This window comes from Macrotis lagotis, chromosome 1 (assembly GCF_037893015.1).
Source record: "Macrotis lagotis isolate mMagLag1 chromosome 1, bilby.v1.9.chrom.fasta, whole genome shotgun sequence".
In the NCBI taxonomy this organism is placed as follows: Eukaryota; Metazoa; Chordata; class Mammalia; order Peramelemorphia; family Peramelidae; genus Macrotis; species Macrotis lagotis.
The window spans coordinates 744395146-744410851 of record NC_133658.1 but is presented as its reverse complement, the minus strand read 5'-3'; the positions used below and the strand labels follow the sequence as shown (position 1 = coordinate 744410851).

General features: G+C 36.9%; 1 protein-coding gene across 3 annotated transcripts in view; it reads right to left on the bottom strand.

Annotated features, from left to right (window-relative positions):
* The window catches only part of NCAPD3 (non-SMC condensin II complex subunit D3), a 97475-nt gene that overhangs the window by 7618 nt on the left and 74151 nt on the right, over window positions 1-15706 (bottom strand). For 2 of the 3 annotated variants that reach the window (XM_074216274.1, XM_074216275.1), the window contains exons 25-32: window positions 15316-15453; window positions 14863-14996; window positions 14403-14602; window positions 12653-12763; window positions 10913-11095; window positions 5259-5413; window positions 4758-4918; window positions 4022-4099 (exon numbers count right to left, since the gene is read on the bottom strand). In XM_074216274.1, the coding sequence (XP_074072375.1) occupies window positions 4022-4099; window positions 4758-4918; window positions 5259-5413; window positions 10913-11095; window positions 12653-12763; window positions 14403-14602; window positions 14863-14996; window positions 15316-15453 (1160 nt within the window). The remainder of the gene's footprint in view (window positions 1-4021; window positions 4100-4757; window positions 4919-5258; window positions 5414-10912; window positions 11096-12652; window positions 12764-14402; window positions 14603-14862; window positions 14997-15315; window positions 15454-15706) is intronic. The other variant, XM_074216276.1, reaches the window with a different exon arrangement.

Genomic DNA, 15706 nt, shown 5'->3' with positions numbered 1-15706 from the left:
GAGATCAGAACCAGAAACAAAAAAAATTAAAGGTGTCTACTCTCCTGAACTTAAATCCTACTCTCTGAACTTAAATTCTCTGACCTACTAAAGTTGAGCTTTGAATGACCATAATTAAAGGTATGAGCTCTGGGTTCTGGCTTGAGTTGAGTATCTGGGGGTTCTGGCTGGTTGATTGATAAGAGAACATTCAATTTAACATTCACTCAGTGCCTATCAGGTATAACAAACTGGATTATATAGCTTTGATGTGAAGCCTGGAATAAGTTAAGAAGTAGGGCTGAGGTGTTATTGTCATCTTTGTTAGAAGTAGACCAATTTGACATTAGGATGATGTCCTGACGCTCAAAAATTAAATTTAAGTGAGGTAGATTTGCCTGATGCTGGAAAATGAGTGGGAGCAGAAAGACTCTCTCAAATGAGATTTTAAAACAAACTCCATAAAGTCCAATCCCTGCCTTGGTTATCATAGATAATCAGTCTCAAGTGTTTTGACTTGATGATTTTTCTTTGTTCCAAGGGAGGATTCAATGGAAGACTGAGGAACACCTTTCCATTTGCACATAAGATATTTTTATTTAAATAGCCATGGGATATGAGAAGCAGGGAAGGGAGCAAACTAGAGAGTTTATTTAGCACAGAACTGTAGGGAAGTTGTTATGGGGACAGGAATATCAAAGAGACTAGATAAGAGTGGCATAAATAAATGGCACATCATAAATAGGTTGGAAATAAATTTCAATGACTGCAATTAATAGCTAAAACTATTTCTATCCTCAATTCAAAAGTAGCTCGTTGGTGACTAGAATAAAGGGCATTAAGAAACTGTTACTGGGGCAGCTAGGTGGCACAGTGAATAGAGCACCAGCCCTAGAGCCAGGAGGACCCGAGTTCAAATCTGACCTCAGACACAACCTAAGTTGTGTGGCCTTGGGCAGGTCACTTAATCCCATTGCCTTACCCCCCCCCCAAAAAAAAAAGAAACTTTACTGCAAATGAGAAATTAATCCAATATACTATATGAACTAAAATATAATGCAGAAAAAATTCCAAAGATCATGCCAATAAGCCTGAAGCCTGACCTTTCATTTTACAAGCCTGGGATATAACTACCAACAGTTTAACAACAATGATATACATACATATACATATATGTAATGCAGGCTTCTTGATCAATTTATTACCGATGTAATTTATTTGCTTCTACATTCTGTACACAAAATTTTTGTTTCTTTAAATAAGAGCTGAAGTTATACTTGAAGAAAAGCACTTTCTCACTGAAAATACTTCATGTTATTCCACTTTTAATTCAATATTAAAAAATTTGTCATCACAGCTAATATTCTCCTATTGTAACAGAACAGAGTTTTTGACTATACTCTATGCTGCAGTCTTAAGCCAGATAAAAATTCTGATTCATCGGCAGCTAGTAAAAATCTTTTGGAATATGCATATAGGGGGTTCAAGCATATTGACTAATCTCAGAAGTAATTCTGGTCTCCCGATTCAGCTGTATTGCTAAAGTAGAAAACAAAAAACTCAATCTTCTCTTCTCTCCTATAAAAGAAGGCAAGGTTGATTTTTCCCTAGGAATCAGTGGTGATCTCCTCCTTGAATCTATGAGAAGAGGAGCTGAATTTTAATTCAAAACAGATGGAGTCAAATTCCACCTCCACCATTTACCAGTTGTGTAAGACTGGGAAAGTCAGTTAATCCACTCTGAGGCTCAGTTTCTTCATCTATAAAATGGAGATATAATATACTTCAGAGTATTTCTGAAGGTAAAATACAGTAACATGTGAAACACTTTGTGAACCTTAAAGTACTATATAAATATCAGTTATTAATTATTCTCCAATGCTGTTTCCTTTGGTCTTCACCCTACTTTTGATTCTTTTTACTTTTGGCAAGAATATTTTCAAACTGATGATTTAAACTCAAAATTATGGTTCCAAAAGTTTCATAAAGGTAAAAAAGGAACTCTTAGTAATCTTCACTGTAACAATTCACCTCTGATTTGAGATACAAAACAAAAGGCATGAATGATATAGGGGAAAGCGCAGTGCACTGAGAGAGACTTAAATTCTAGTTCTGGCTTCGGACTAACGAGCTATTTGGTCTTAGTGAAGTCATGTGATATCTCTCGGCCTCACCTGCATCATTAGTGAAAATGAGGACAAATTAACTTGACAATCTCTAACATTCTGTAATTCTATGAAATAGGAGTTAAGTAAAAAGGAAAAAACAAGATAAACATAGTAGAGTGTTCAGAGTGGTTGGCACACTGATAACATTATTCAAGATTCATCCTGTTAAGCCTTCTTTACTACTCACTGAAAAGTATTACCTACTATCTTCAGTATTTTCTGATTCTAGCCTATCCTCCTGCCTTCTCCACACCTAAACCAACTCACCCTCTGGATTACTGTTTCCCTACTGGTTGATGGGAGCCTCCACATCATGAGAAGGCTCTACCATGCTGCTTACTCTCCAGCAGAGGCTCACCCTGTAACATGCCCTACCCTCCATAGATGCTGAATTCCATGGGGAGAAGAATCTGACTGAACCGATTCCTTGATGTTTAGCATTCTCTCTTACCCTTCCCATTCCAGTGATGTTGAACTCCTGGATGTCACTGCACAAATCCTTTTTTCCTCCACTACTGCTGGTTCCCTTATTTCTCTAAACCTGAACCTGTCCTTCCCCAATGTCCACCCCAGATCTACCCATCTTTTCACTGTGCTTCCTAGAATATCTGCTCCAGAAGAAAGAATACATTCCGTTGTGGCGCTGACATTGTACCACTGACTCTCCAGGATTTTGTCTACTATTCCATAGAAATCTCTTCATCCTAGAGGCTCATTCCATCCCATCTCCTAGTATCTACAGTTTAAATCTGAGCCCGGACAAAGATGTTGCCATTCCTCTCCAGGCTGCACTACCGACAAAGGGTTTTCTCTATCTTCCTCAACCCTTCTGTTTATCAGCTCCCTTTGATGTGTTGTCTTCCCTTACTGATTCTGCCCATTGGAGGGCAGTGACTGTCCTTTCTGTTTGTTTTTATAATCTCAGCTCTTAACAAGTGCCTTAATAGATGTTGAATGACTGCTTCATAAGTAACAAACTGGCTTATCTTTAATATGTTCCATTATCACTTCTATCTTCTTGTCTGGCCACCCTTTCTACCTTCACGTCTCTCATCTATATCCCATTTCTCTCTTGACACTGGTGTAGACCCTCATTACCTTGTACCTGGACAATTATTATAGCTTACTAGTGGGCCTGCCTGCCTCAAGTCTCTCCCCATTCAGTTCACCCTCCACTCTGTCAAAGTGATCTTCCCACTCAGCAAAATTTCAGTGGCTCCCTAATGTCCTCCAGGATCAAAAAGAAAAGTCTTTGTTTTTCTTTTTAGGTTTTTGCAAGGCAATGGGGTTAAGTGGCTTGCCCAAGGCCACACAGCTAGGTAATGATTAAGTGTCTGAGACCGGATTTGAACTCAGGTCCTCCTGACTCCAGGGCCAGTGGTCTATCCACTGCACCACCTAGCCACCCCCAAAAGAAAATTCCTAATGTGGCTTTTAAAGTCCTAACCTGGCCTCTTCCTACCTTCCTAATCCTCACACATTACTCCATTACTTATATTGCACAATCCACACAAGACACTCCCTCTCCAGACCCCAGGTATTTTCAATGGCTGTCCCCCATGCCCACAATGCTCTCCCTCCTCCCATCTTCTGCACAAAGTCCTAGTCTCCCTTAATGCTAATGCCTTCCCTCTGAGATGACTTCCAGTTTGCTCTGTGGATATCTTGTGTGTATATTAGTTACTTGCACATTTTCTCCCCCATTAGAATGTGAGTTCCTTATGGGAAGGAATTTTTTTTTTTTAATACTTTATGTCCCCTGGGTTTAGCATAATTCCCAGCACTCAGTAAATGCTTAATAAGTGTTAATTAGCGATGACTAATGCAACTCCAAAGATGAACTGTTAGAGTTCTCTTTCCAGTTGACTACTCACGGTCAGGGGTGCTGATGGCTCGGTCAGTGGCACAGACAGTGGCTTTGACAGAGTGCTGATTCAGGCTACAAAAAGACTCTGGAAAAAAGATCAATGAAAGAGAAAAATCAAAGAAAACAAAGGTCCTCCTTATCTCCCTCTATTTGTAGCAGCATTTTTTGGAAATAAGAACTAGAAACAAAGCAAATATCCCACACCTATTGGCACATGAATGTAAAGGAATATAAGAAATGTTAGGAATGATCCCTATGATGAATACAAAGATGTCTGGCAAACTTGTTAACATTATGCAAAGCAAATTACACAGAACCAGTACAACAATATATACAATGATTACAACAATGCAGGGGAAAGAACAACAAAATAATTGAAACTAAATGCTATAGAATCACAATCACCAAGTTTGGTACCAGAAACCCCTCCTCCCTTTTGTAAAGAAGTGGGGGGTTATGAATATGAAAAACTAAATAACTTGGATGATTATTTAAGTTGATCTCTTTTGAAATTCTTTTTCATAAAGGATGGTTCTCTAAGAAGAAGGGAAAGGAGGATACATGAGCAAATCAAGGTATTATTAAAAACAAAATATATAAATAAAAATTCAAAGAATTAGGAAAACATTTGATTAGGATAATTGAGGTTTTTGTTTAAACTAACCCTTCTCATTTTCCATTTCCAAGACTTGATAACTGAATTATTTCTGTTCAAGTTTTTATGGGACCAAAAAACCACTTACTTTTGTCCCAACTGAATGGTGTGCCTTCCTTGCTGTTGCCTGTACTTCCTGACTTGGAGGGGAAAGCAAGTCCTCCTAAGCTCTGACTCCTTTGACTCTTTTTGGACTCCACAGCTTTTTTGACAGAATTCAGAATTGCAATGGTACTCAGAGACATATGCCTATGTAGGAGAACATATCATAACCATTGATTCTTTTTTTTAAACAAGTTACTACAAAGAGGAAAAGAACAGAGACCTTAATTACTATTCTCTCTCTTTCAAAACTATAATTCATATACATGCATCTAAAATCTCAGAGAGAAAAACCCAAAACATCAGTGAAAACCAAATGTGATTATCCATTACCGACAATGACCAGTGAAGATTAGCCAAACACTTCTAAGCATGAAAAAGTACCTGGATTCTCAAGACCCCAGGGAATAACGTGATGAAAGAATGTGCCATGCCACCCCACCCCAACCCCTTTGATTTAGCTCTATTAGCTCAGTTAGCTCTGTACCTGGTTTTGAGTGTTAGCAATTTCAGTGGTCCAGTTTCAGATATAGGAGATGAGGCAGGTAAAGGGCCACTTGGTAATCCAGAAGATGTGGCCTGATTCATATCAGGATTATCCTGACGAATAGGTGTGGTTGCTCCTAAACACAGCGGAGACTGCTAAAAGTAAAAAGAGAAAGTTTATTTTATATCACATCCTTAAACAATTCTCAGTATAGAGCAGTTTTTATTATTCTCTCTCTCTCTACTCATGGCAAAAACCTAATATGGATCCTCATAACCTCTTGCCTGAACAACAACAAACTTTCTAATGGAGGCCTCATTATCTCAATTCTCCTCACTTCAATCCATCCTTAGCTGCTAAGGTGATTTGTTTCTAAAGTGAAGGTCTGACCATGCTGCCCTGCTCCTCAAAGAGCGTCATAAGTTCCTCATTGCTTCGAGGCTCATATAGAAATGGGTGGCATTTAAAGTTCTTTACAACCCAGTCCCTATCCATTATTTCATGCACTTTATGTTTTAACCATACTGGTCTAGTTACTGTTCCCCACATACAAATTGGCCCCCATGATTCCTTAACCTCCCACTATTAGAACCTCTGACTTTCTTTAAACTCAGTTCATGTGAATATGGCAGAGTGAGAAGCAGCAACCCAGCAGAAACTCCAAATATTCCCTTCCAAACAATTTTAAAATAATGTGTCAAATGAAATTCTGGAGTAGCATAGCTGACATTAAGATTGAGGTGAGACATTTTTCCAGCCTGAAAATTTCGGAAGTCAGGAGAAGTCTGTAGCACTGAAGAGGGAACTGGCAAGGAGAAAAGTTCAGCATCAAAGTAGTTCTGGACCCTAGAGACAGTGATGATATTAGAAGCAGCAGTTTCAGGAGATCTCACTGCCCAGAGATGGTAAAAGGAATGGACAACTGGTCAGAAAGAGATTATAGGAGATGCTGTGCTGACACTGGTATAGGACTAGTGCTATATGGTAACTCCATTGCCCATTACTCTGTTCCAGGATGCACAGAGCAGAAAAGAATGCTAGTACTTTGTGAGTTGCAAGGAAGCAGGGGTCCTTACCTGCATAAGGACTGGAGAACAAACCAAAAAACAACCAAAAACCAATGACTACTCCCCTCCCTAGATTACCCCTCCTTGGAAACACCAAAAACTTAAAGATTCCTAGAACTAGCTGTTGAAACAGCAGGGCAGAAACATGTCTGATTTAGAACAGTGACCTTTCCTCCACCCCAGGTGAGCAAAGTTCAACTTAACCATAAAGCTGAAAATAAAGTAATAGGCTGAAAAAATGAGCAAACAACAACCAAAAAACTCTAAGCATAATAAGCTACTTTAATGACAGCTCAAGAAGACAATGATATGAAACAATCTAAAGCAAAGCCTCAAAGAAAAATGCAGACTGAACATAAACTAAAAAAAGAGCTAGAGATTTTTTTAAAAGAGAAAAAAAGGTTTTAAAAATCAAATAAGTGTGGTAGAGGAAAAACTAGGAAAAGAAATGAAAGCAATGAAAGAAAATTATGAAAAGAGAATACACAAGTTGGTAAAAGGCACAAAAAATACTTAAGAAAATAACACTTTAGCACAGAATTGACCAAAATGTAAAAGTGTCAAACTTCACTAAAGAAAGAACTCCTTAAAAGGAGAATTGGCTAAATAGAAAAAGAGGTACAAAACCTTACTGAAATGAATCCTTAAAAAATTAGAATCAAGTGAAAGCAAATAACTTGATGAGATATCAAGAAACAATAAAACAACATCAAAATAATGGGGGTAAAAAGAGAAGAAAATGTGAAATACCTCACTGGAAAAATAAGTGACCTGGAAAACAGACTAAGAAGGGATAATTTGAGAATTACGGAGCTGTTTGAAAGTCATGGTTAAAAAAAAAAAATGACCTAGATACCATATTTCAAGAAATTATACTGGAAAACTGCCCTAACATCTTAGAACCAAAGGATAAAATAGAAATTGAAATAATTCATCAATTACCCCTGGAAAGAAATCCCAAAAGGAAAACTCCCAAGAATATCATAAATTCCAGAGCTTCCAAATCAAAGAGAAAATACTTGAAGCAGCCAGAAAGAAAAGACTGAAATACCTTATTATTATTATTATTATTATTAGTAGTAGTAGTAGTAGTTGTTGTTCATGGGTTGAGAAAGGTCCTATAAAGCTACCAAGGTTAAGCAAGTAGAGAGATTTCTTAAACTTTGCAAAATGCTTCCTATTTTGTTGGCTAATTTGAGGAACTTTGTGCAAAGGTTCATTATCCTATGAAGCTATAAAATTGTGTATTTGAAGATAATTTTGATTATCATTTCAACATGTGGGACTGTATATGATAATATAACACTGGCTATTTGGAGACTTTATAATATGGCACTGGGGAAGCAAGTAAGAGGACACTTTATGCCTGTAAAGAAAAAAATATATTTCCCCATCATTTTGATGGGAAGGCAAATTTCAAATGAGGAAATCTGTATCCCAGGTTTCTCCTGTCATGCCAAATTCTCCTGCTGTGGAGATGCCCTTGAAGGGTCTTTTGACAATGCTTAGTTTGACTGAAGTAAAGAGCACTGTGTCCCTTACCATATGGGTTGGGGTAGCCTCCTTTGATTAGCTGCCTGGGTCTTTAAAACTGAAGAGACTGAGCCATTTTGCTTTCTCACACTGCTGCTTTCTTTCAGCAAATCTTATCTACTTTGTCCAGAGGTCTGAACCAGACAGGAACTGAACCAAAGAAACTAAACCCAGGGAAGTAAAGGACTTTACCTACCCTTATGTCTCTCCTTTATCATGGCTTCAAGAAATTGGTCTGGGGGTGGTGGTGTTGTGTTTCTGTTCTGTTGTTTGTCCTCATTTTTAGATATTTCGTTTACTTGGAAGTGATCCTAATGGGGTTGAGGAGTTCAAACAATGGCAACCATGGCGTCAAGATTGCAGGTGGGATGGTACAAGTTAGGCAAGCCAGCATGGAATCCCCGAGAAGTCCAGGTGGTTGGGACTGGAGCCCCACAGTTTTTGCTTTCTAGGAGATGAGTTAAGCTATGAACCTAATCCTGTTCCTCTCTACAGAGATTGAGATGGTGCTATGGAGGAAGAGGAAGTCTTCCATGTCTTGGGAGTAAGTTTGCATATTTGTAATCATAGTTTCTGAAAGTAACATTTTCGTGTAAGAGAGAGAGAGAGAGAGAGAGAGAGAGAGAGAGAGAGAGAGAGAGAGAGAGAGAGTTCAAAAGCCTAGCTGTTGTCTGATTTTCTGGTTCTCTCTATATATTAGTCTATACTTACCAAAGGAATCTTCCTACAACAAAAAAGATTTTCTACAACAGCTTCCTACAACAACAAACAATAAATGTAAAAGCATTCAAAATGATCATGTGCTTTAGGCACAAAAGAAGGGTATTGTTTGTGGAAAAATTGTAAGTAAATCAAAATACCTAAACTGTAACCATGGGATACCCCCCCCCAACTACCTACCTTCTTCACACTTAATTATGTAATACTAATGCTGCTGGAAGATGTTACAAAACTGTATAAACCAGGTCCACTACACAGTTCTGGTTTTCTTTTCTTTTCTTTTTTAATTTAGATCTACGATTTTATCAACAGCAGGAACTCACAGCTATAAATTCTCTTCACTAATACAGATAAACAACTGTTCTGAAATGTAGTCTTAATGACTTGTCTAGATCATCACTGAGAGATTAAGTGACTTTTCCAATCAAAGGAAAGAATAGAAGCTAGTGCATTCTGACTCCAGTGTGGTTTTCCATATATTTTACCATCTCGCCACTTCGAAGCACAAATGAATGCTATCCAATCATAAATGGCCCTTTACTGCCACGCAATCCCTTTATTCTTCTCCGATTGTTTTTCTATTGCATTAATCACAGCAACTGTTCCATACTGTCCGTTTTTATCTGATACAAGTGTCTTCCTCCCTCTCAGAACATCTTCCCAACTCTCCTGAGAATCTGTTGCAAGTTCTTACTTCTCTTCTAGACAAAACACCACTCAATCAACTCTCATTCTCTTATTTTTTACTCCAGTTTCTGACAAATGTCCCTTCTCTTTGCCAAGGTTAAATCTTACGCTTTGATTCCATCATTTTCCACCTTCTCCAGAAGCTGTTTCCAAACATGCCCAGATTTCCTCCATGTTTAATAAATTTTCACTTAACTGTTACCTCATCACTATCTTTTCTCTTGCTCTCTCTTTCACAGCCAACCTGAAAAATCCATCCATTTATTTCTTCTAATTTCTCACCTCCCACTTACTTACTTCTCAAGCCTTTCCACCTGGCTTCCAACCAGATCACTTAACTGAAACTACTCTCTCCAAGGTTACCAATGATAACAGATGATATTAATGTAGCACTTTAGAATTGGCAAGATGCTTTGCCTACAATATTTGCTTTTATTCACATTTTAGAGATGAGGAAGTTGGGACTAAGAAAAGTTAAATAACATCCATGGTCACAAAGCTAGTAAATGTCAGAAGCAGGATTTCAAATTCTTAAGCTCAGACATCTATAGCATATGCCATCTTGTGTCTCTGAAGATATCTTTCTTATTTGGTCACTGATCTTTATTCAGTCGTCATCTTTCTCTTTTTTGTCTGACCATTCTGCAGACTTCTTGGCCTCTGAGAGTTCCAGTAAGGTTTCATCTTGAATCCTATTCTTTTCCCTCTCTTATAAGTTCCCATGGATTCAAATTATCATGTACATGAAGATGGCCCTCAGATCTAAATATGAAGCAATAATCATTCCTCTGAGCTTCAAATCCCCTATTGGTTAGCTCTACTTAGCTGCTATATAGACACCTCAAATCCAGCATACCCAAACAGAATCTCACTGTCCTCTTCTCCAAACTTCTTTATTTTTCTTGAGGGCACCACTGTCCTTCCAGTCACCTTATGTTTTCAGCCTCAGAGACATCCTTAATACTTCCCTCTCCCTCAGCTGCTAAGTCTTGTCAATGTGACCTCCCCAAGAAATTGAAACAATCCTCCCTCTTCTCTCCAGTCACAAAGAAATGAACTGAGTTTTATATTGACTGTTTTATACTGGCCACGTAACTGACAGCTTTCTGGAACTTAGTTTCCCTCCTCTCAAATCCATCCTCCACACAGATACCAAAATAATAGAGATATAATAATATTAATTCTCCACCTTCTCTTCTTCCCATCCCTCAAGACTCTTCAGTGGGCTCTTTATTGAGTCTAAGATAAGACATTCTTCAGCTTGAGAGAAAGCCATTCTCAGAGATCTAGTTATCATATCATGTTTTATTTATTTATTTGTTTTTTTGCAAGGCAATGGGGTTAAGTGGCTTGCCCAAGGCCACACAGCTAGATAATTATTAAGTGTCTGAGGCTAGATTTGAACTCAGGTACTCCTGACTCCAGGGCCAGTGCTCAATCCACTGCATTCCCTAGCCACCCCCATATCATTTTATTGTAAGTGGAAACACAAGTCATGAGAAACTCAAATGACAGCCAAAAAAATATCCAATAAATATTAATTCAATCTACTTCTGATACAGGATTTAGGAAATAAAATTCATTTGGTGCTCTTCAATTGCCTGTTATGTACTGCAGAGCAGCCTTATTCAAAATTCCTCATATTACCTGTGCTACTGGTAGGGTGCCTGAGGTCTCAGCCATTCTTTCTATGTTTCTTTGATCTTCCAGCTCTTGCTCCTTTGCCAGCTGTTCTTCATATTTCTTCATATCATACTCCAGTTCTGAAGCCAACTGTTTGTCAACTGCAAAAAAATCTTTGATTTCATCTCGATAATCTTGCATCATTTCCTGGAATAGACCCAGAGAACATTATTTGATTTTTTTTTTAGTTGACACAGACAAGCTCTCTCAACTACTTCTTATAAATATCAATGACAAGATTTATTCTGCCGAAAGGCAAATGCATAGGTTAATTAACAAAATGTCACTAAGCACCATGTATGATATTTGTATTTAGAACTATAAAATCATAGATATAAACCAAGAAGGTACCTCAGAGGCCATCATGTCAACCCCCTCATCTTATATATATGGAAACTGACATACAAATAAATCAAGTGATGTGACTAGGATCAGATAGATAGTAAATGACAAAGCTGGAGTTTGAGCCTAAGTCCCTCTGATCCCAGATTCAACATTTTTTCCACTATATCTTGACAGATCACATAATCCAGTGTGAGTCTATGACTTAAGAACTATTCCTAGAAAACTTAGACTGCTCCTTACCAATGACTTGGATATTAGCTTTTGTCATTTTTCTCATGGGATAAAGCTCAAATCTATTGCATATCAATTGCAAGCAGAAACTCAGAATGGTTTATTTTGTATTTTTCTGATAATAATTTGGAGAACTTTTTCATGTTTTCTGATAGCTTGATTTTCTTCCTCTGAAAACTGGGGCATGGCTCTTGTTCTTATGTTTTCAACAGTTCCTTTGGGGTCTTGATATCAGACCCTTTTCAGAAAAATTTGATGGAAATTTTTTCCTCCTAATTTTGGCTGTATTAATTTTGTTTGTGCAAAAAACCTTTCCATTTTATGCAATAAAAATTGTCTATTTATTTTCTGTAATGCTTGTTTGGTCATGAACTCTTTCTTCCTTCATCCATAGATCAGAAAGATAATCTCTTCCTGATAGTCTATAATTTGTTTTACAATGTGACATTCCATATCTCGGTCATTTTTCTATTTGGAGTTTATCTTTACAAATGATGGGAGACATTGTTCTAAACACTTCATTTCTGTCAGATTACTTTCCAATTTTTCCAGTTGTGAGTCCTTATTTCATTACTTGAAGTCTTTGGGTTTATCTAACACCACACAGCTAGGCTCTTATACTTCTACATCCTGGGTACCTAATTCAGCCACTGATAAGCTTTTATATTTTTTAACCACTTCTAAAAGTTTTGATAATTCTTGCTTTGTAGTACAGTATGAGATCTGGTACTTCCTTCCCTTTTTTTATATTTTTCTTTGACAATCTCCACCTTTTGCTCCACTACATGATTCTTGCCAAACCTTTTGTGCTTTATACCAACAGTTGAGATATATGCAAATTTGACCTGGACTAGCACTTTAAGACACATTCAATAAAATATGAGATGTGGTTTTCCATCATATTAATTGTACAGAAGAGAGAAAAGTTCAACTTCAAAGCAGTCAATAGTAGTGAATGAGTTGAAACAGCAAATGGCAAGGTGTGGTAATTTCACTTTCAAAATAAAACAGTTTGCCTCACTCACAAACACTCTGAATATGTTAAGGGTTCATCAAAACTACTAGGGGATCTCAAATAACACATTGGTATTCTTACATTAATGAAGAAGTCAAAAAGCTTTTACTTACCCTAAGATAGTTCATGAGGTCCCTCAAAGCCGGGATCTTATTCTGTTCCAGCATTGACTTTAGGGAAGTGATAATTGGAATAATATTTTCTATGAAATTCCTCTTTTGAACCTATAGTTAAACAAATACCTATATTTTAGATATTCTAAATTCTAAATTTATGAATTTAAGAACCTTTTCCCATAGTTTTTAATGTTGATTTTTTTTCTTATCTCACAAACTTAGACAAGATGGTAAAGCAGAAATAAAATGGATATTGTCCTCATTTTTTAAATAAGGTAACTTTACCAGAGAGAAGTAAAATTACTTTCTAAAAGCCCTAAAGCATTTCACAAAGAAACCCTGACCTTCAGGTACTAATCAACTTAATCAAGCCACTTAATCAAGTTTCTTTTCTATGAAATGAAATTAAAATGATTTCCATGCCAGGTAACTAAAGACATAACATTTTGTTACTGTCAAAAAGAATCCTAAATATAAACGCTTGAGGATTAGGCTCTACAGTTTTAAAGTTCTTTGTAGTTTCCAAAGCTTCTAGCAAAGTGCTGCATTTCCCATAAATACTTAATAAATTTATATTTCTTGATAGTCCATAACTCAAATTGGTCATTAATCTCAAATTTTTTACAAAAAAAATTCTTAGAATTAAACATAGTTATAGTGAGGAAACATGCCACACAAATATGATTTCTCCTCTTCAATCTAAAATGTTCCTGGGATAGGATGCTTTGGTAAGAAGAGCACTGAACTAGAAATCTAGAGACTTGAGTTATCTAATTCCAAGTAGTTGGTCACTAACTTATTATAGGCTTAATTCATTTTATGGCACTTTACTTTATTGTGCTTCACAGATACTGTGTTTCTTTTTTACAAACTGAAGATTTATGGCAATCCTGAATTGATGCCATCTTTCCAATAGCATGTGCTCACATCATGCTTTGTGTCACATTTTTGGCAATTTTTATAGTATTTCATATTTTTTCATTATTAATATATCTGTTACGATGATCTGTGATCAGTGACCTTTGGTGATACTGTTATAATTATTATAGGGTGCCACAAACCATGCCTATGTAAAATAGTGAACTTAATTGATAAATATGTTCTGACTGCCCCACGGGTGGGCTATTTCTCCATCTTTCCTCTTCCTCAGGCCTCTCTTATTCCCTAAGACACCACAATATTGAAGAATATTACATAAACTTAGTTGATAAAGCAGCATCAAGATTTGAGAGGATTCCAATTTTGAAAGAAATTCTACTGTGGGTAAAATGCTATCAAATAGCAGTACATGCTAGAGAGAAATATTTCCTAAAAGGAAGAATTTTATTTTAAGAAACTGCTACAGCCACTACAACTTTCAGCAAACACCCCCTGATAGTCAACAGCCATCAATATTGAGGCAAGAACCTTCACCAGCAAAAAAGATGATGACTTACTAAAGACTCAAGACGATAGTTTACATTTTTTAGCAATTCTTTATGATTCTTGTTAAGTTCTCCACTGAAGTCATTTCATAGTCCTTGCATGTATATCCTCAATTCTAAAAGGGTCTTCAGTATCAAGGAAATAGGATGAATTTTGGCTCCATTTTATGAGGTAGGCAAGGGACATGGAGAATAATTTGTCAAGAGGAAACTTAACAGGTGACAAAGTTAGGACTATTCCCAAGAGTTTTTTACTGCTTTTAAAATTATATGCAACATTCATTCCTATGGTCATATAAAGTATGAGTATATCACATACTCACTTGTGAAATTAATTTCTTCTGTGCTTCCTGCATGACTACATTAGCCATGGCCAATTCATCATCTTCTATCTGGAGGTCTTTATCTGGTTTGGATCTCATTGCCAATAGTTTGATCTCCTTTGAACTCAGAACTTCAAATGTATCTGAAAGTAGTTCACTGGCTTCCATATCCAGGGGTAGGACTCCATCCACAAAGCAAGCTTGGGAGAGAGCACATAAGATCAGATTTCTTGAAATACTTTAAAACCCCATGAAGACTGTAATGCTGTAGCCTAAAGAGGGCCAATCTAGGAAAGCCAGGAGGAATAACATGGGGAATAGTGGATGCTAGGAAGAAAAACAAAGAAGTAAGAGTCGTCTTGCAGCAGGAGGCTCATATTTGTTACAGACCTGCTGAGTCCTCTATCCACACAGCTTTTTATTTCAAACATGCATTCTGTTCCAAAAATGCTAGGCATACCTAGAATATTGAGGCTGATTTTTGAAGTGATGTTGAATCTCTGCTCATCTGTGAAGTGCTCTAGTAGAAACTTGTAGATCAACATGCGTTTCTCTTTGTTACTCTTTCCCTTCAATGAAAAGAGCTGTTTTTCTCTATGACAAAAACAGAATTCAATAGATCACTAAGTGTGTATATAAAAACAGATCTTTACAAAGATATTTTAAGTCCAACATAAACCCCATAAACTTAATATACAAATACACTTATGGGATACCATTGTAGGCATTTCTTTTAGACATGGTATCAAAGTATATTCTTACCCCTCCTACCATCCCAAGTAAATTTAAATGTTTGAAAAAAAAAAGTCTGGCTTCAAGTTTAATTATTCACTCTACTGAAAATAACTAAACTTTTGACATGTACCCCAATTCCTATAATTTGAGAAAGAGGTAGTACATTGGACTTACTAACCTCTCTGACTGGGGAAATTTGTTGTACTTCTCATGCTTCTCATAACTATTGAAGTGGAAAATGCACTCAATGAAATGCTGGAAGAACATGACAGGATTCCTCTTCAATAAGAGGTGAACCAGACAGAATTCTCCAAAACTGCAAAGACAGGGGAACCAAACAGAATGAGTTCAATTACAACTTGAAGACACCACCTAAGACACACCAATGATTCTGGAAAAATGACTGCAAAGAATAACCATACTTCCCCCCCACAGATAGTATTAACCTCTATCAAGTGAAGCATTATTGCTTTCAGAAGAATGAATGAATGAACAAAAAAGCATTTATTGAGCACACTGTGCTAAATTCTGGAATTGAAATAGAAAAGTTAACTAGTCTCTGCTCTCAA